Consider the following 22030-nt stretch of genomic DNA (forward strand, 5'->3'; position numbering starts at 1 on the left):
GATTTCTTTATTATAAGATATCGATGAGTAATCCACCAATGGTGAACTGTATTAACATTCGCTGGGCATATTAATTTGCATATGATCTATTCAGGGACAGCAACAAATAAATGGAGGGTGTAGAACAAAGAGAACATATCAGCCTGGATAGCTTTTGAAAACTGCACCATTGGACAATTATAGAATGTAGCTTCTCATTTGTGAATCCTCATATGATGAGTTTAAAGTTTCTTGAGTATGGTGCAAGTAGTGCTATAGTGAGCTCTTACTGAAACAAAATGCACCTTCTCAGGGAGGAAACTGAGTTTGCTGGTGCCTCTATTGAGGTTACAAGTGCCATAAGCAAAGAGGCTTTTGTATAATTTGCATATATGCAGTTGTGGGTGTTATTTTTACTCCGGTCGAATATATTATTAAAGAAAAGATTTTTTGCCAAATTCTAATTAAACAAAGGATAAAAGCAAATTACTGCTGGAATCTGAAACAAAGGGTCAATTAAACTCGAAACGTCAGCTCTTTTCTCTCCTTACCGATGCTGCTAGACCTGTTGAGATTTCCCAGCATTTTCTCTTTTGGTTTCTAATTAAACAAAGCATTTATTTGGGGCAATATGCTGAATAACTAGGATAACCACTTTCGCAAGTGGGCAAGGAAATCACTGCCTGAGATGAAGTTTGAACTTTAGATCTTCTGGCTTCTATTTTGTAACTACTTAATTATTTTCTTCATTTTGTTTTAGCTATCACTTTTGTCGGTTCTGAATTTATTGTTTCTTTTCTAGCTTCTTGGATTTGTTTATGCCTGTTACGTGATCAAAATTGTTGCTGAAGAAGAAGACAGCTGTAAGTACTCAAGATAGTAAAGATGAAGAAAATAACCAAGTCTACCTTTGTGCATTTATGCTATTTATGAAAATTCCGGTATAATTTGCACTGAGTTAAGAGATGAGGACAAATTTCAAGTTATTTATCCCAGCATAAATAGTACTAGAATGTTAATAGCCTGATCAAATTAAGTAGTATTGCAACAGTTGAGCTGAAATATTTTAAGTTGTCCCGCAGCTAGCTTTTACTATACATAGAAATGTTCATACTTTTGGTTAGTTGAAATATGTTTCTGCAGTCAAACACGTACTAACAAAACAATAAAATAATATTTCTAACAATCTGAATTTAAACCCAAACATTTCTAATAAAAATGCTCAAATACTGGACTTTTTGCAAGAATGCAATGATACACTAATCTCAAGTATTTTATGTTGAACTTGATACATGGCTGTCTATTAAAACCTGCCATAATTAATTTATCACTTTCTGGCATTACAAACCAATCATTGCTTCAAAGTATAATTTTATACCATTTATGTGAACAAATGTATTTTGATAATTGTTTGGAGTCAGAATCATTTTTCATATTTTGGTGGAGTGATCAGAAAAGTGATGTGCAAATAGAATGTGCAACTCAGTGAGAACACAATTGATGTTAGTATAATGCTTTTAATGTGTCAAGGCTCTTCAAGCAGCATCATAAAACAAAGCATGACATGAATAAAACAAAATATGATGGAAAAGTACATAAGAAGTTATAAGGGCCAATGATCAAAATGGTGCTCAAAGAAGTAGGTTTTAAAGTGTGTTTTAAAGGAGAGAAGTGGGGTGCAGAGGTGTTAGGAGGGAATTCCAGAGATTGGAATCTGAACAACTGAAATTGTGGTGTATCTAAGAATGTTCAAAAAACCAGAATTAAAAGAACACAAATATTTCAGAAGGTTGCATGGCTGGAGGAAATTATAAAGAGAAGAAGGGTTAAGGTTATGGAGGAATTTGAAAATAAGGATGAGAATCTTAAATTCAAAACGTTTCTTGATTAGATACTAATGTCAGCGAACAAAGGGGTGATGGGTAAGTAGGACTTGGTGTGAATTGAACATGAACAGCAGAGCTTTGGAAAGGTAGTATGTGGGAGGCCAGTCAAGAATACACTAGATTAGTCAAGTATACAAAACAAAGCCAAGAATGAGGGTTTCAGGATCAGACGAGTTGAGACTCAGATGAATTTTAGTGATATTATGGAGGTGGACATAATAATATCCATTAACAATCCCAACTTTTGCTAAACATGTAAGAAATCTAAATTTCTTGTGATATTGGAGCAACGCCCTGGACGTGAGGTGGATACCACTGATCAGCTTTAAAATATTCTTTCAAATTTGCTGCAGAATTGCACATGAATGACAAGCCTGAATCCTGACTCCTCAGTTAGGAGCACAGAGTTCCGAAATTTTCTAACTTAGGAGAAAGGACCCAGATGATCACATTTTCATTCCAAGTGTCATAATCTGGACTGTTGCCTCTGGAAACAGTGCAGAAGCTGTTGAGTAGCAAGGCAGGCTGTGTATGAAAGACTGGCATTGATGCTTTGTGTCTTGTGGAGAAGATAATAATACAAAAACACTGCTTTTTAACTATCAACCTTCTCAATCCTTTGAACAATTCCCCAAGCCCTATCCATGCTAACCAATGCCACCTCATGCTCCATACATTCCCATAGACACTCACACCCTCCATAACAAATAATTCCTTTCTATCCAAACTCCATGGCTTCTTATTCTCTCCATATCAACCTATGTCATTACACTCACCTCAAAAGCCATTTGTAACCCTAATAACAACTTAGTGCCAACTAATGCAAACCCATTCTCCCCATTCATAACCCTTTATCTTTCTCCCCCCATGCCAACTTGCCTAGTTTCCACCATGACCAAATCTGAAAACTCATGCTGAGATTATGTAAATTGATGTTCTGCAATTATTTTTAAAACAAAATGCTTTTATTGATAAAAGCCTACTCATTACATTTAAATTCCTTCAACTGTTTAATCCTTCATGAAAACAAGTATTTGTATTCATAGCCTCACATGCCTTAATAAATTATGTGGAAGCATACTTGAAATGTAATAGCATCCCAGGTTATGGGCCAAGTGCTGGAAAGTGGGATTAATGTAGATAGCTTGGCACAGACCTGATGGGCCAAAGATCCTGTTCTGTGCTGTATAAGTTGATGACTGTGTAACCACTTGGAACTGTCAATCAATCAGGTTTGATAGGCTGTTGACAATGTGCTAATGATAGGTTGTGAAATCAGAAGATAACATAGAAAGGGACCATTCAGTTTGTGTCTGGTCTGGTCAAGAGAAAGGAGACAAATATCAGGTATAGACAGCTGTAATTCAGTGAATCCCTGAAAGAGTGTAAGGGCAGTAGGAGAATACCTAAGAGGAAAATCGGGAGGACAAAAAGAGGATAAGAGATAGTTTTGGCAAATAGGGTTAAAGAGAATCCAAAGAACTCGTACAAATATATTAAAGGCAAAAGAGTAAAGGAGAGAATAGTACCCCTTAAAGATCAATGAGGGCATCTATGTGTGGAACCACAGAAGATTGGTGCGATCCTGAACGAATATCTCAAGTCAATATCTATGATATGATTCTGAAGGATGGCATTTACATGCATTTGGAAATGTAAGGACTGATTAGGGATAGTCAACATGACTTTGTGTGTGGGAATTATGTCTCACTAAGTTGACTGAGTTTTGAAAAGGTGACAAAGAAGATTGATGAAAGCAGAGCAATAGATGTTGTCTATATGGACTTCAGCAAAGCTGAACAAGGTTCCATGGTAGACTGGTTAATAAGTTTAGATCACATGGGATCTAGGGGAGCTAGCCCAATTGGATACAAAATTGGCTTGAACTTAGGAGACAGAGAGTGGTAGTAGGGGGTTGCTTTTCAGACAGGAAGCCTATGGCCAGCAGTGTGCCACAAGACTCAGTGCTGGGTCCACTGCTTTTCATCATTAATATAAAAGATTTGATGTGAATACAGAGGCATGGTTAGTAAGCTTGCAGGTGAAACCAGAATATGTGGTGTAGTGGTCAGTGAAGGACATTACCTCAGAGTACAATTGGACCTTATGTACGATGGCCAAATGGCCCAAGGAATGGCAAATGGAGTTTAGTTCTATATTTTGTAAATCTATTTTTTAGATTAGAATCAGTCTGACCATTGTGGCACAGAGAGTCTCACGCAGGGCAGCTCACACCCTCAATGCATTATCTGGGCCGACATGACACCAATTGTTAAAGTTCATTTGAGAATGAAACTTTTAAACGTTCTGCAATTTACATATGAAAGAACTGAAACCAATGTGTTCATTCTAAAAGAGAGACTTAACAAATAATCCAAGTCTTTTTCTATATATTTTCAGTTACATCACACTGTAAACTTTTGCTATAAATTCTGTGTCTTACGATCTTATACTCCACAACCACCTGATGAAGGAACAGCGCCCCAAAAGCTAGTGCTTCCAAATACACCTGTTGGACATTAACCTAGTGTTGTGTGATTTTTAACTTTACACCCCAGTCCAACACCGGCATCTCCAAATCGTGACTTTAATTTAAATAAATGTGAGGTCTTGCATTTTGGTAAGATAAGTCAGGGCAGGACTTACACAGTAAGTCGTAGGGCCCTGGGGAGTGTTGCCGAACAAAGAGACCTAAGAGTCCAGATACATAGTTCCTTGAAAGTGAAATTGAAGGTAGGCAGGGTAGTGAAGAAAGTGTTTGGGATGTGTGCCCTCACTGTTCAGAACATTGACAATAAAAGTTGGGAGGTCATATTGCAGCTGTATGAGTCATTAGTGAGACTCCTTTCAGAATACCACATCCAATTCTGGTCATCCTTCTAAAGGAAGGACGTTGTTAAATTTTAGGGGTTCCAGAAACAAATATTGCCTGGACTGGAGCGTTTGAGATAGAAGGAGAGGCTGAATAGTTGGGGCTTTCTTCTCTGGAGCATCAGAAGCTCAGGGATGACCTTATAAAGGTTCATTAAGTCATGAGAAGCATTGATAGGGTGAATAACTAAGGTCTTTTTCCTAGGTTGGAGGAGTCCAAAACTAGAGAACATAGGTTTAAGGTGAGAGGGGAAAGACTTAAAAAGGAACTGAGGGTAATTTTTTCACACAGAGGGTGGTGTGTATATGGAGTGAACTGCCAGAGAAGTGGTTGGGGGTGGGGGGGGGGGGCGGGGAAACAATTAAAACATTTAAAAGGCATTTGGGTGAGTATATAAATAGGAAGTGTTTAGAGGGATATGAACCAAATGCTGGCAAAAGGTCATTCTAGTATAATGCATGTTTTGTGAACACAAATTGGCTATAACACGATTACTGAATTGTGGATGCTGTTTGGATAACGCGAACTAAACGAAAACAGCAATTTTCTATCGCGATCTTACACAGTGCAGTTTCCTATAGCGCTGAGTTGCAGAACAATGCAACTGTTGTATTATAGCAGACTGACTTATAGTTCATATTGGTATGTATGTTCAAAGTGGACAAGCTGGACCGAAGGGACTGTTTCCTGACTCTATGACTCAGCAGAGTGAAGTAGCCAGCGTTTTTTTTTAAAACTGCAGATTTTTTTTAGTTGTAAGAGCCAGCAGATTTAAATGCCTTACAGTTCAACAGTTCAAGTGAGTTTGACAGTTTCAACGGGATTTAAATGCTTTGATAGTTTAACTATTCCAATGAGCTTACTCACTTTTATCCACATTTTTAACTCCTACTTTTGATAATCCCAGGATTTGTCCTCCACCAAAGAGTACATTACCACTCCCATAAGACATCTTACCCTCTCCTAAAAACATCTCTGGACCTCTCTACAAGGGGATCTTACCTCTCCATAGAATCCTTCTCTTAAATAATGTAAATCCCACAAGTCATGTTTTCAAAATGGCACTAATGAAAACTTGATCTGTTTGAAAGAATTGAATTTCTCACGTTCAGCTACCTCCTTGAACCACAGATGTACAAACTATAACCCACCCCCATTCACTAACCATGGCTAAATTCTAGGTGAAAGTGAGGACTGCAGATGCTGGAGATCAGAGCTTAAAAATGTGTTGCTGGAAAAGCGCAGCAGGTTAGGCAGCATCAAAGGAACAAGAGAATAGACGTTTCGGGCATAAGCCCTTCTTCAGAAATACTAGGTGCCAGAATTGGGGACCAAACTGATAGAACTGGATCTCTGATGCTATTTACGTCTTTGCAAATTTCAAATCTGAAATTTTGTGAAGGGAAGCAAGAGGTTAGTCCAGGCACTCATTTTCTATATTAAAATCTCTGGGGTTATGTCTGAGAAACATTGAGTCCTTCCTCAGGAGGTGCTAATCCTCGACATCATAGTTTAGCAATGAAAACCTGACATCCTCCCTATGAGAGATACTGGTCTGATTTTCTTCTGGACCTTTAAAGTCAGACTGGGAGGAGCAGGAGATTTGCGAATGCGAGGGTGTGGGATGGATGGCAATCCAATTCCTTCCCTCTGTTGTGGCATACTGCTCGTTGTAGCAATCTCAAAAGCACAGTTTCTGACTAACTGAACTTCTTAGCCATTTAAGGAGCCATTTAAAGGCCACTTATTAATCCAGCAGGCACTTTTCCTACATTGAGATGGCACATCATAATGTGCAAAGATTATTCACTGTGGTAGCCTCCCAGTCCATTCTAGGGAGGGAATTGTCACTCAGTGGCCCACAAGTGGGGCTTTGCTTTGACAGCAAGTCACCACTGCAGCTAAGTTTCGACCACAAAAATAGGTCCTTCCCTCACCCCTATCCTGATCACTGGGCCTGCTTCTCAAATGAAATTAGGTGTCCTCAAGGGTGTCTTGGCATTGAGGTGCCCTTTTCATCATGCTGCAGCTCCAGCAATGGTCACTACTATGGGTGTGGATACCAAGGTTATCTGTTTAAGCTGGAAGTATAGGAGGAACGTTGCCATGTTCAATTTTACAGAAGTCCCAGCTGTTAATTAGAGGTCTTTAGTAAAATACTGCCTTAGGGCTTTGCTGTGACCACTGCAAAGCTTTGAGCTTTGGCACAAAATTCAATCTGCTACATCTTGTTGCTGTGGCTAGATCTGCTGGAGATCTCTCCTTCCATTCCCAATCCACCTATTAATGTCAGAAAACATCCGTCCTCTGACAGAATAATGAAGCCCTCTCATGAAAAGGTTTGGAGCCTTTTACAATGTCTCATGATGAAATGGCCAGGTTTCCCAGCCAATCTGACACAATTCCAGTTATCCAAATAATTGCAGTACCCCATGAGCAGTACCCCAAAAAATAAATTAAATTGACATTTAACTTAATTAAAATTGGAAATACTTTCTTCACTCACCATTCCCAAGAAAGTACAGTGTAGAATCTCAGTCCTATTCAGTTTTGGAACAACTTGAGTTTCTTCATTCAGATTTTGAATTTCTCTCATGCACACCACACTAAACTACAACTCCCCACTCCCGGTCGCTACATGATTCTATCACTACTGAACATTGGCATGAATGATGTGTATAAAATGCTCTTGGAGGAGTGAAAATAAACCAGAATAGACAGCGTGGGAATTTCAGAACATATTTACCCTGAGAGCTTTACTAAAGTGAAGCAGATTGGGGCTGAAGTTTTGTGGGCAGTTCCAATTCACCTACTGTTTCTTCACACTAATTGTTTAATGGTATTTTTGCTAATTTTTGCTCCTGTTCCCTCAAAGTTGTAGTAGACAGTTTGAATTTATTTCATGTATGTTTTATATTTAAAGACCTTCCAGCTTGAACTGGCTTTGTACATTAGATTGTATTGTGACCTTTAGACTGGTAACAGGCATTATTCTGCAGAAGTATGTACTGCATCCATAGAGATACTCTAAATTATCGATGGTGTTACATATTTAATTACAATTAATCGAAAGATAAATCTCTGTTAATATAATATCTCAATAAACCATTTTCTAAGAACATGAATTAAGATGTTGCTGTCAAAATGCACCATCTGCATCCATTATCACATGAAAATTGTGTTTGGATTAAAGAAAGAATTTCCAGCAAGCTTTGAGAAAAAGGGTAGATTTTTTAAAAGTCTGATTATAAAAGTCACGTGGCCATGAGATTTGCATTTTTTTTATACAATTAACTGCCAATATTTTGGACTGGGAGCCTCAGCTCATACATAGAACAAGTTTGACATGGGAGGAAAATTTGTTATGGATTGCTGCTTTCATAAATAATGAAAGTGCAGCAGAGAGTGTTCTCAAGAGACCAGAGTGTAGTCATACGCAAAAACTAAATGGGGCAGAGGTGTTTTGATGGGTTTGTACATGTTAATTTTATTTCCTGCAGGGTTTGTCATGCTTGGCTTTAAAACAACTAAAAAACACCTTTTAACTCTTTCATTGAAGAGCATTAATTTTTATGAGCTATACTGGTCCACCGAGTAGGTGCCATTCAAATACTGCCAACTTCACAAAGATTGTTATTTGTAAGATACCAAGCAGTAATAAAACAATTGTATTTTTCATGTACTATTTTTATCAAATTTTATTTAAATTCAGTTGCATTTTTGCAAATAAAAACACAATTTTTGATCACTTTTCGGTTCTCCTGCCAAGGAATCAGATCTGGAATAATTAAGAGGTTTTTTTGCCAAATACCAATTTCCATTCTCACTATAAATTGGTATAAATTAAACTGTTACAATTTAAATTATATTCAAATAGTAATAAGCCATATTTATATTTGTGCAAGGTAGGAGCAGCCACATATATGAACAGTTGGTAATTTCTTATATTAATCATGTTTAATACTCAAATAGGGTGCTATTGTAATGATTATTTTCATTATTTAACCTACTGAAAAATGTAAGTTAAATTAGAAAAAGTCAGTATGGATTTGCAAAGGGATATATGTGTCTAACTAACTTGCTGGAGAGGTTTGAAGTGGTAAGGGAGAGAGTTGATAAAGGCAAGGTTCTTATCATGATATGCATAAAATTCAAAAAGGTGCTCGATACACTGCCAAACAACAGACTTGTGGTAAAAGGTATAAATCAAGAATAAAAGGGGCAGTAGCAACATGGATATAAGATTGACTGAGCTAAGAAGCTGAGGATAATGGTTAATGGCTATTTTTCACACTCAAGAAATGGTTGTAGTGAGTTTCCGAGGGGTCAGTATTGGGGTCTTTGCATTTCCTGATGTGTATTAATGAAGTACAGAAATGTACAAAATTAAATGAGCTAGATCTTGGTGTGAAAGGAACAGTTTCAAAGTTTGCAAGCAACATAAAACTTGGAAGAATTGTAAACCATGAGGAGGCCCGTATAGAACTTCAAATGATTCTGACATGTTGGTAGATAGGTGAATACGTGGCAGTTGGAGTTCATCATGGTGAAATGTGAAGTAAAGGTAAAGTCGTCGCCATAGTTTTACCAGTTCATATGTCAGTTCTCCATAGAGAGAGAGAAGACTGGTGGCGATTTAACATGAGAGTCACCATTGCTCAGGTTGAGAAGGATAAGCCTTTGTGGTAATCTTAAACAGTGAGAGTATTGAACCCACATGGTTGTCATCACTCTGCATCATAAACCAACCATCCAGCCAAACTGAACTTTGAGGTAATACATTTCAGTATAAAGAATACGGAGAGACAGTATAAAACAAAAAGATACTATTCCAAAGGGTGTTCAGGAGCAGAGGTACTAAGGTGTACATGTATATCAAGTCAATAAAACATGGTAAGATAGGTAGAGAGGGCAGTTAGAAAAAGACAGGTTCATTAATAACAGTATTGAGTTCAAGATCAAAAAGGATTTGCTGAATGTGTATAGGATATATGTTAGTCTTAAGCTATAATATTGTGTACGCTTCTGAGAAGCACAGAATACAAAGGATGTGAATGCTTTTGAGAGAGTGATGAAAAGCTTTACAAGAATGCTTCTAGGGATGAGAAACATCAGGTGTGTTCAATTAAATTGAAGAAGTTGAGATAGATTTCCTTGGAAAGGAGAAGGCAGAGGGAAAATTTAATAAATGTTGCAAAATCATGAAGGGTCTGGAGAAAGTAGTTAGAGAGATACTATTCCCAGTCTTCAAAAAGATAAAGAGCCAGAGGGTGTCATTTTTAAAGTATTTTGCAAAAGAAATAAATACAATATAAGAAAAAAAAATTCTAGTGAATGGTTCAGGTTTATAATGCAGTATCTGGAAAATGTGGTGGAGACAGATTCAGTTGAGGCATTCCAGAGGGCATTTCATGTCATCTTAAAGATAAACAGTTTGCAGGGTTATGGGGGAAAGGCAGAAGTTTGGTGGCATGTCAAAATGCTCAGACCTGGTGCAGCCACGATGAGCTAAATGGCCTTCGTAACATCCTAACAATTTTGTTTCTGTGATTCCGAGTCTGCCAGGTCTGGCAAATCCAGAAGGAATGAAGAAGCTGCCAGGTACAGAGGTGGAAGATCTGCCTCATTGCGCTAACATTGGTATTGAAGTCTTGAAGAAAGCAATAAAACAAAAACGAAAGCCACCACTGCACAGTTCCCATCCAGGCCACCTCCTGCCCGGTAAACAAAACACACAAACTCCGCTTCTGTATATCCTCCATATCACTTTCTGTCCCATACCCAATCCTATACATCCTCAGACTCTTTATGCCAACTTATGCCCTTCCACCTATTCTTGGCCCTTCACAGTTCCTTTGCAAATCCATGCTTTTATACCCAATTGCATAAACATTCAGAATCTCCATGCCAATCCAAGCCCCAGAACCAACTTCATAGTCCCTTCATACCAATCTAAACCCCTCCACATGCATTCAATTGCCCTTTACAATCCTGATGTCAACTTAGTGCTGCTTATGCCAATCCATTCAACCAACCAATCATCCTTATATTGAACATATTAATTCACCCAGCATTTCCTTTGATCAGACATCAGGGCCCTTGTTGAAGCAAAATATTTAAAATTCTAGTCAGAACATTTACTGCAATCTCAATCTCAAGTTGTAACTCACAAGTTGAAACATTTATTCCGGGTGACAAGCTTGAGGTCTTGGAATGACCGCTGAGGCTGTCAGGTGTAAAGTAGGGTAGGATGGAAGGCTTGACTCACTGCACCAGCACTATGTTCAAGTTTACAAAAAAACACAATAAAATTTTTTAAAATCCTCATACTCTCCACCTGTTCAATCATGCCAGCTTGTGTCCTGTACCCACTCTCATAACTTAACAGTTCAAAGTTAACCTATGGCCAGTGTTCAATTGCATAGTCTTCATACCCTCCATGCCAGTATAATAAATTTCATAGTTCTTTAAGGCTTTTTCTTCCTTTGTACACAACTTCCATAATTTCTATATCCTATATGTCAACCTATGCCACTGTAATCAACCACTCATAAGGCCCTAAATTCTGCTACCAATTATGGCCCTCAACATAGCCCATCGCCCTTTATAAGCTATATGCCACTTAATCTCAACCAATCCATGCCATATAATACCCTTTGCCTTTATACCTATCTTGTCAACTCAGCCATTATTCACTTTGTGAAAACCCATAGATCCATGCTGAGATTAAATACTACCAGGCTGAATTTAACTTGAAATCAGCAATTTTGGTGAATTTCATGAAGGGTTTCTCCCCTCCTCCCCGCCCCCCCCCCCCCCCCCATGAGCACCAGTGAGATTTCTCATGCTATTTTTCTAAACTCACCTCATTAACTATGCATCATGTCTCTATGGCACCCAGCTGATTTTAAGTTCCTTGTCACCACAGGCAGGAGTTCTTCCCTGCCAGGACCTCCCGAGATTCCTTGTGCTGGCACCATTTTAAAGCCCAGCTGTGCACTGATACAATCGCCACTAGCCAGGAGTTGCTATTCACTGTGGACACACTGGAAGGGGAACTAGAACAAATGCTTCTCATGGCACATAAGTGGCATAGCAGACACTTCCTTGCATGTACAAGTCCAGATTTGTAAATCTAGGACTATTTACAAACCAAACTATACAGGTTACTCATGCCTCGTCCATTCTTAAACTTTGTCTAAGGACTCTCTTTCTCCAGTGCCTAGTGCAGCTATCATTTTCTCTTTCTTCAATGAAGAACCATCCCATGCTGGAGAGCTTTCAAATGGTTGAAAACACTCACTTTTACTCAGCAACGGCAAAAGTGAACAGTGACCAAAGAAACAAAAGCTGCGTTTGTGTCTCAGAACAGACAAGAGCTGCTCTTCTTTTGAGCACCAAAGATTGCACCCAGCTCTCATCTGCTGGGTTTGGGTGTCAGTTAAATCCTGACTTGCTGTGCTTGACTCTGCAGTGCTCTATCATACAGAAGGAGATGTTCTTCCTGCTCGAAATCCTCACCTTCCTCCTCGGAAGACACTGCCACTCCCCCAACTCTTTAGAGTCCATTAGATTCCTGTGTTGCCTGCTGTGTTCAGAGCATAGCATGCTAGAATTATGCAGCACACACTGTACAGAGTGTACTGCAAGGCACCTCCAGTCTACCCAAGTATCTGAACTTCCTCGAAGCAACAGAATCTTCATCAAGGCCCTAGCTGTAGAATGGGCTACAGTGCATCTATGCTTAGCCTCAGTCACAGGTTTGCATAATAGAGTTATCACCCATGGTCTCAAAGGGTAGCACTTGAGTCCAAGCAACTATTCTTGTATGGCACCAGCCCTTGAAATGAAGCCGGAGTGTGAAATTTCTAATGATATAAGCTTCATGGCAGATTTCAGGATATCTGACATTGGCTTCTAAGATGTCATACTGATAATCACAGATGACTTATATGTTAAAGGAATCGAAGTCAGCCATGCTATGATATGGCACTCTCAATGTAAAGTATACACTCTGTAGTACCATGCACCTGGGGGAAGCCAGACATATTGCCAATGTTTACAGCTCAGGTTGCAACAATGACCTAATCACAGGGAAATGTCATGAAGTAGTGTGATCTGACACAAATTGCTTCACTAACAGCTTGTAGATATTTGTGTGTTAAGGGTAGTAAGATCATACTCAAGTCCCCAGCACAGCTTTGTAAGTATAGTTGCATAAAAATTAAGTGCGATTGTCACATTGACAGCCACTAGGATAGAATGGCCACAAACTCTTTTAAGTTGCTGATTCCACTCCAACAGCTGACGTAGTTCTGTGACAATGTACCAGGACATCCTCAATTTGTGCCGACACTGCACCTTGCTCATCTGGAGCTATGTCATTGAAAATGAGAAACTTAGGGCCTTTTGTACCTCCTTTGCATCTTAACTGGGTCTTCACCTGCAAGTCCTTCATGTGGAGGCAGATCAGCAGTGACTGGAGGTTATGCCTGGTCCTGAGCTTACTGGCACATCCGTTCCTCCTCAATTTCTGTGTCTTCATTGCACCATAGCAATAGTGATAATAACCTCAGTTGTGTCGGGATCCATGCTTCTAATGAGCCTGTGTAAGGAATGTGAAAAACAGATCAGGTCCTATGTAATATGAGCAATCAGAATTCACATCATTCATCAGTGAAGGTTTAACATCGTCCTTCATTATAGGTAAGGCAGATGATCATAGAGCCTGGATCAGTACGTGAGACTACGATGTTGGGGCCATTGCTGACGCTTGGATGAGAGAGGGACAAGACTGGCTGCTCAATGTTCCAGGGTTTCATTGTTTTAGATGAGAAAGAGACAAAGGTAAAAAAAAATGGAGGAGTTGCATTACTAATCAGAGAGAATGTTTCTTCTGCATTCAAAAAAGACCTGCTGGATGTCTCATCCACTGAGGCAACATGGGTGCTCAATCTTCCAGGTTCACCTGGACCATTGCGGACACCTTCCTCCCCTTCCTATACCCCTCCATCTCCATTTCCAGTGACCAAATCAACACAGACATCTAGTTCAAACCCACTGACTCCCACAGCTGCCTGGACTACACCTCCTCCCATCCTGCCTCCTGTGAAAATGCTATCCCTGACTCCCAATTCCTCTGACTCTGTCGCAACTGCTCCCAGGAGGACCAATTCCATCATAGAACATCCCAGATGGCCTCCTTCTTCAAAGACTGCAATTTCCCCTCTTACATGGTCGTTGATGCCCTTCAGTGCATTTCCTCTACTTCCCACACCTCTGCCTTTGAACCTCAACCCTCTCAATGCAACAAGGACAGACCACTCCTCACCTTCCACTCCACCAACCTCAGCATACATTGTACCATCCTCCGCTATTTCTGCCGGGGCATGCATTTAAGATGAGAGGACGCAAGTTCAAAGGAGACACGAGGTGGAGGTTTTTTACACAGAGAGTGTTAGGTGTCTGAAATGCACTGCTAAGGATGGTGATGGAGGCAGATACGATAGGAATGTTTAAGGGACTTTTAGATAAACACATGAAAACGCAAGGAATAGAGGGATATGGACCAAGGACAGTCAGAAAGGATTAGTTTCCTGTGGTATCATGTTTGGCCAAAGAACCAGTTCCTGGGTTGTACGGTTCTATATTCTATGTTCATTCCGTGGGACATGGAAGTTCCATCAAAAGGGGTTCATGGGAATGCCTCTACATGAACCTCTGACATAGAGACCTTATTCTGATGAATGCAACACAAGCCTTGCTGTGCAAATACAGCAGGCGATTTAAAGTGCTATATGATTACTGACACCTTACCAGCCTCACATCACTTGAAAAAGGCAGCATTAAATGAAAGCACATTTTAGCAAAAACCTAGTTCAAATTGAGAAGAACTCAGTTCTATGCCCTCATGTAGCCTATGAGATCTTAGGTTGTCTTGGGTCCTCTGATTACTTCTATTTTCAGAGATGATTATGATCAGTCTGTAGTGACCAATGACATGGTCGAGATTGCTTGTGACCAGGATTTCTAACCAATATAGTTGGACACAGCATGCTTTTCACAAACAGGATGCTATGAAAATAGATTACTTCAATCTGTACTGTAAAAAACCCTGATTAACACAACTGCCCTTTGATGGGGACTCACATTACTCACAGGTAAACTCCGTATGATCAGAGAAAACACAGTCATTATATTATTTCTAGTTATTGTGGCAGCCATTTTTCATTTCCAGTGCACAGATACAAGTTGCATGATTATGAAATAAAACCTAGGTGTTTCTTAGCACAGTAAGTCTCAGGCTCAGCTTTGCAATCATGGTGCCCCCAACTCCCAAACTTCCATGTTCCTTTCTTCCTGGCTCTCGTTGTTGATCCCACCAATACACCACTTTGAATTACAACTTCATCTCTCAACATTAATCCCCGAGCATCAGCCCTCCAGCTTAGTCATAGAACATAGAACATTTCAGCACAGTACAGGCCCTTCGGCCCTCGATGTTGCGCTGACCTGTCATACCAGTCTGAAGCCTATCTAACCTTCACAATTCCCTGTACGTCCATATGGTTCTCCAATGCCAACTTAAATGTACTTAAAGTTGGTGAATCTACTACCGTTGCAGGCAAAGCATTCCATACCCTTACTACTCTCTGAGTAAAGAAACTACCTCTGACATCTGTCCGAGATCTATCACCCCTCAATTTAAAGCTATGCCTCCTCGTTCTCGCTGTCACCATACTTGGAAATAGGCTCTCCCTGTCCACCCTATCTAATACTCTGATTATCTTATATACCTCTATTACGTCACCTCTCAACCTTCTTCTCTCCAACAAAAATAGCCTCAAGTCCCTCAGCCTTTCCTCATAAGACCTCCCCTCCATACCAGACAGCATCCTAGTAAATCTCCTCTGCACCCTTTTCAAAGCTTCCACATCCTTCTTATAATGCGGTGACCAGAGCTGTACACAATACTCCAAGTGCGGCCGCAGCAGGGTTTTGTACAGCTGTAGCATAATCTCATGGTTCCGGAACTCGATCCCTTTTAATAAAAGCTAAAACACTGTATGCCTTCTTAACAACCCTGTCAACCTGGGTGGCAACTTTCAAGGACCTGTGTACCTGGACACCGAGATCTCTCTGCTCATCTACACTACCAAGAATCTTACCATTAACCCAGTACTTTGCATTCCGGTTACTCCGACCAAAGTGAATTACCTCACACTTGTCTACATTAAACTCCATTTGCCACCTCTCAGCCAAGCTCTGCAACTTATCTATGTCTCTCTGTACCTACAACATCCTTCGTCACTATCCACAACTCCACCGAACTTAGTGTCGTCTACAAATTTACTAACCCACCCTTCTGCACCCTCATCCAGGTCATTATAGTCATTTGCGATATCATGCTGAATAATCCCTGCCTAGGTCAGAGTGGTGGTGACTATGGATGATCCCTCCCCTCCTCATGCAGGAACCCATGACCTTCAATGCATAACAGTCCTCACTTTATACTTCAAGGTTTCACCTTTCACAACTATTGCCTCCTCTACTTTTCGAAATGCCACCTTCAATTCTCAAAATTGAGCTCACCCACTTTCCTGACACAGCAATGGTCACTCACTTTGACATTCATTCATCTCCCCCTCAGGACTGACTATGGTCCACCTCCCAGACTGACTTGGTCTCCCAGCCCTGATATCTGTATGAGCCTGGGACTTTGACTGATCTCTGTACACCCTGGCCTGGTTCTGTTAGACCGAACTGACCATGGCACACTTGTAGACTGCAGTGATATGGAACCTCAGACCTCTTCAGTTGGCTGACTGTGTCCAAGCCCCTGAATGAGAGTGGATGCTACATTTGGCTCACTGTACCAAGACCCCCTGACTGAAGGTTGTTTCCATTGATCTAACTGGGAGTATGACCATTTTTTTGAAGCACATGCAGTATGTTTGTCGCAAACACTTCTGACACATGGTGCAGGTGTGAGATTCAGTTAACATGCTCCCATATAGTGGCATTATCAAACCCATTTACTGATGAATGCTGACAGCCATGACAAGCTATCTCATATCATGCCTCTACTAAAAGGCAAAACAAGTGAAAAGTACTGTGAGGCTGCAGGTTCTGAATGAGGCAAAATGCAGAAAGGTAAGGAATATGTAATGAACATCCAAGCAGTCACATTGTGAGTAAGTAGTAACAGAACAAGTGAGGACCTCTGAGATGCATCCTGGTCAAATTCATGACTTAAGTGTCCTGTTGGCAACATTCCAACGAAAGCTGCTAGTGCACTCCAAAGTGCAACATTGAGGTGCAGAACTGTGTCACAAGCTGCTTGAAAATATGCTACGACAGTGCGGTGAGGCTGGTATATGTGCAAAGCTAATGTCCATCGATGGGGAACATGCTGTTGCTGTCCATGGAGTGTGCCCAGAGTGTGGGTGGCACGGTGGCACAGTGGGCGGCACGGTGGCACGATGGTTAGCACTGCTGCCTCACAGCGCCTGAGACCCGGGTTCAATTCCCGACTCAGGCGACTGACTGTGTGGAGTTTGCACGTTCTCCTCGTGTCTGCGTGGGTTTCCTCCGGGTGCTCCGGTTTCCTCCCACAGTCCAAAGATGTGCGGGTCAGGTGAATTGGCCATGCTAAATTGCCCGTAGTGTTAGGTAAGGGGTAAATGTATGGGTGGGTTGTGCTTCAGCGGGTCGGTGTGGACTTGTTGGGCAGAAGGGCCTGTTCCCACACTGTAAGTAATCTAAAAAAAATCTAATAATTGGGATTGCCGTTGTAGCTGGAGGGTTGGAGGAAAGTGATAAGCTGGAGCTGCCATTTCATGTCACCATCTAGTTTTTATTCAACAATCAGGAGAATGAGAAATTGCGTATAAACAAAATTGCATATAAATCAGCTAATGATTAGGTGCTGATGCATGGAAGTGGAAAGGGATACAAATAGCTATCTCACCACTCAATGGCAATATTCTCTTCTTGCCACTTTTGCCATCTTTCCAACTTTATCCCTAATGCCTATGTTGTTGAGAGGCTGGGAAGATTCAGACTTTATTTTCTTAAAAAGGTCTCACTCTCATTCATAAAAATACATTTTCTACATTTAAATTCTTTCAATTGTTTAATCTCTTTTCTCCACAAACTTCCCATTCAAATGCATAAAACCTGAAAGCATTGAAATTCATTGGCTCACTTCAATGCTTTTATTGATATTTATGAAACTGAAGCATCCTGTGAGTGGTAATCCTTCAGAAGAAGAATGTGACTTGCTCATGGCAAGAACCTGTGTCTTTTGATGTGAGGAAGCTCTTTTACTGCAACTACAGTATGCTTCTGGTTGACCTTATGCTTTTGTTGCATTAATTACATGCCATAGGCATAACAAAAGAATTGACAGATTGATAATCAGCATGTTTGCCCCATTATGACAAACTTTAAATGGCCATCAAATCCTGAGGTGGGACATTATCCTGATGCATCTGGTGCAGAGGTACAATACCACCACAGTAGGCATTCCACTGTGATATTGTTAGGTTGTGAAATCAGTCATGCAACTCTACTCATGCAATAATAGCCAGCAAACCTGTCAACAGGAAGTATAAAATAGCAAGCGATGTTTTTAACACTGTTTGCATTTCCCATCACCACTATATTATAGGAGGGATGTGATGAGGATGCAGAAGAGATTCAACAGAATGCTGCCTGGCTACAGAGAAGAGAGACTAGATAGGCTGAGGTTTGTTTCTTTAGAGCAGTCATGGCTGAGAGGCCTCTGGTTGAAGTGTACAAAGTTCTGAGAGGCATAAAAAGGGAGAAACCTTTCCCCTGAAGAGACAGATCAATATTCAGGGAGTGCAGTTTTAACATAAGGAGCAGGAGGTTTAGAAGGCTTTGAGGAAAAATGATTCCACCCAGATGGTTGTAGACATTTGGAACTCATTGCCTGAGACAGTGGAAGAATCAGGAACCCCCAAGACATTTAAGATGTAGTTAGATGAGCAGTTGAAATGCCATAATATATGAGGCTACAGGGCAAGTGCTGAAAATGGGATTAGAATAAGTGCATGTTTAATGACCAGTATGGACACAATGAGCTGAGGGGCCTCTCTCCATGCTGTAAACTCTCTTTCACTGTATGAATCTACAATTGCATTTTCCTACACCTATGACTATTGGTCAGCACGTACATGAGTATCAATTGAACTGGACTTGATGTGAGATAGGATATAGACAGCAGAGTCAAACTGGGTGTCATCATTGGACAAAAGGTACCTAATATATTTCTATGATTTCTAGGTATTGTTTCCAGGGGGCAATGTGTAGAGGAGAACTGGGAAATGATAATCCCGCATTAATTCTATTACAACAGGGAAGTTGTGTTTGCAAATAGGAGTTGGGAGGTCATGTTGCGACTGTACAGGACATTGGTTAGGCCACTTTTGGGATATTCCCTGCAATTCTGGTCTCCTTCCTATTGGAAACATATTGTGAAACTTGAAAGGGTTCAGAAAAGATTTACAAGGATGTTGCCAGGGTTGGAGGATTTGAGCTATAGGGAGAGGCTGAATAGGCTGGGGCTGATTTCCCTGGAGCATCGGAAGCTGAGGGGTGACCTTATAGAGGTTATACAATCATGAGGGGCATGGAAAGGATAAATAGACAAAGTCTTTTCCCTGAGGTGGGGGAGTCCAGAACTAGAGGGCATAGGTTTTAGAGTGAGAGGGGAAAGATCTAAAAGAGACCTAAGGGGAAACTTTTTCACGCAGAGGGTGGTACGTGTATGGAATGAGCTACCAGAAGTGGTGGCGGCTAGTACATTTGCAACATTTAAAAGGCATCTGGATGGGGATATGAATAGAAAGGGTTTGGAGGGATATGGGCCAGGTGCTGGCAGGTGGGAGTAGATTGGGTCGGGATATCTGGTTAGCATGGACGAACTAGAGTGAAGGGTCTGTTTCCATGCTGTACATCTCTATGACTCTATGATTCTACATACAAACAGGAATCTATTACTGGAATCTAATGACATTTCTGTTTTACTCAACAGTTGATTTCATCGGAGGGTTTGACTCATACGGCTATCAGGGCCCACAGAAAACATCCCATTTACAGTTGCAGCCCATGTACATGTAAGTCCATCTTTTAAGTGCACTTTAAGTTAAATTTCTACCATGTATTCTTTATTGTTTGATTTGAATTGACTGAACAGACAGCTTCAATATGCTGTGAAGGAGATAAGTTTCTTCTATCACATTTCATGGGGACTCGCTCATCGGCTGTCTTAATTTCAGTGGAGGATCCAAAGAAGCTCCAGAAAAATGAATAGTGTTCTTATTTATTAATGATCTATCATGGAATCATAGAATACATCCAATTTTTAATTGCCTGTAACCTCTCCCTTTCAAAACCTTGTATATTCGAAAAGGTGTAAGAATATCTGTATTCATACTCTAACAATGACTTATCAGTTTAGCCATTTTCCTCTCCAGCAATTCCCTAAATTTGCATGTCTTACTGACAAGTAAATCAAAATTAAACTCTAATATAGAGCTCACAATGTCTAGCCTTATGAAAATTGTTAAACTTTAAGAAGCCAAAAGTACCCATTTTCATTTGGTGTTATTTCAACAAAATCATTGAATATAAACAACCTGGATGTGAACATGCTTGCACACTAAGAAACAGTGCACTCAGAAATTCTTAAAATGTAAAGTGAATGAAAAGAATAATTCATTTCTGAGGTATTGAAGATAATATTAGCATGTAAATGTATGATTTTTATAAGAGGATTTACCACCACTATTCAATAGAATAAAAACTATCAGTCCCACGAGAAGTATGTTAACAATTTATTATTGATTTTCCTGCGTGCAGAGCACACATTTTAAATCATATATAGCCTTGTACTCAGTACTAGACAGTTTTACATCAAAACATAGAAAATAAAAGCAGGAGTTCAATATGTTCATGGCTGATCATTCAGCACCCTGATACATTTTTGATCAATAATGGAATCAGTTGTTATGGGAAGAATGGAGTTGGGGATTATCAGATCAACCAGTCTCATTGGATGGCAGAACAGACTGGATGGGCTGCCTGGCCTACTTCTGCTTCTATGTCATAGAGTCATACAACATAGAAACAGACTCTTCAGTCAAACAAACACAAGTCACACTAATCCCATTTGCCTGCACTGGATCCATATGCCCTGGCATTTTAAGTGCTCATACAGATGCTTCTTAAATGTTGCTAGAGTACTTGCCTCCGGCATTCCCTCTGGCAGCACAGTCCCTATTTCTACCACCCCTGGGTGAAAATATTTTTTTTCAGATCTCTTCTAAACCACTTACTCCTCACCTTAAACTTATGACTCTGGCCTTAGACACTTCTACCTAAGAGAGATAATTCTCATGATTGACTTCCAAGCCGGCCATAATTTTGTGTACCTCAATCAGATACCCTCTCAACTTCCTTTGCTCCAAAGAAAACAAACCCACTCCATCTAGTCTCTCTTCATAACTGAGACTTTTCATATCAGGAAACATCCTGGTGAATCTCCTCTGCACCTTCTCCAGTCCTGTCCTCCTGCTAGTGTGATGACCAGAACTGCCCACAGTATTCCATTTGTGGCCTATAAAGTTATAACAAAGCTTCCTTGCTTCTATATTCTACCTCCAGGTTAAAAAGGCAAGAATCCCATTTGCCTTCTTCACCACCCTGTCTACCTGTGCTGACACCTTCAGTGATTTATGGACTTGTACACCAAGGTGCATTTGTTCTGCAATACTCTCGAGGGACCTACCATTTATTGAGTATGTCCTTCCCTTTTTGAACCTCCCAAAATGCATTACCCTACACTTATCAGGATTAAGTTCTACCTGCCATTGCTTGATGCAATTTATGTGTCTCCCAATATCAACTCTAGCCTGGCACCATCCTCGTCCGTATCAATAACATTGTCAATGTTCATGTCATCTGCAAATTTACTTATTATATTTTCTACATTCACAACCAAGTTGTTAATGTATAATAACAAATACCAAAGGTCCCAGCACCAACCCTACAGTATACTGCTTGTCACAGTCATCCAATCACAAAAACATCCCTCCGTTATCACCCTTAGCATCTTAATTGCAAGCCAAATTTGGATCTTGTTTGCCAAGTTGAATTCCATGGGCTTTTATCTTTTGGACCACCCTTCCAAATAGGACCTTGTCATGGCCATGTAAACCATATCAACTGCACTACCCTCATCAATATATTTAATCACCTTCACAAC

At 40.3% G+C, this 22030-nt stretch overlaps 1 protein-coding gene across 2 annotated transcripts in view; it reads left to right on the forward strand.

Annotated features, from left to right (window-relative positions):
• nkain2 (sodium/potassium transporting ATPase interacting 2) overlaps positions 1 to 22030 on the forward strand; it is a 500783-nt gene that overhangs the window by 457778 nt on the left and 20975 nt on the right. For both annotated transcript variants that reach the window (XR_009640984.1, XM_060821200.1), the window contains exons 5-6: positions 782 to 842; positions 19799 to 19880. Coding sequence is in view for 1 of the 2 variants with exons in the window: in XM_060821200.1 (XP_060677183.1) it covers positions 782 to 842; positions 19799 to 19880 (143 nt within the window). In the remaining variant the exon portion in view is untranslated. The remainder of the gene's footprint in view (positions 1 to 781; positions 843 to 19798; positions 19881 to 22030) is intronic.

The sequence above is a fragment of the Hemiscyllium ocellatum genome, chromosome 3 (genome assembly GCF_020745735.1).
Source record: "Hemiscyllium ocellatum isolate sHemOce1 chromosome 3, sHemOce1.pat.X.cur, whole genome shotgun sequence".
Taxonomy (NCBI): domain Eukaryota; kingdom Metazoa; phylum Chordata; class Chondrichthyes; order Orectolobiformes; family Hemiscylliidae; genus Hemiscyllium; species Hemiscyllium ocellatum.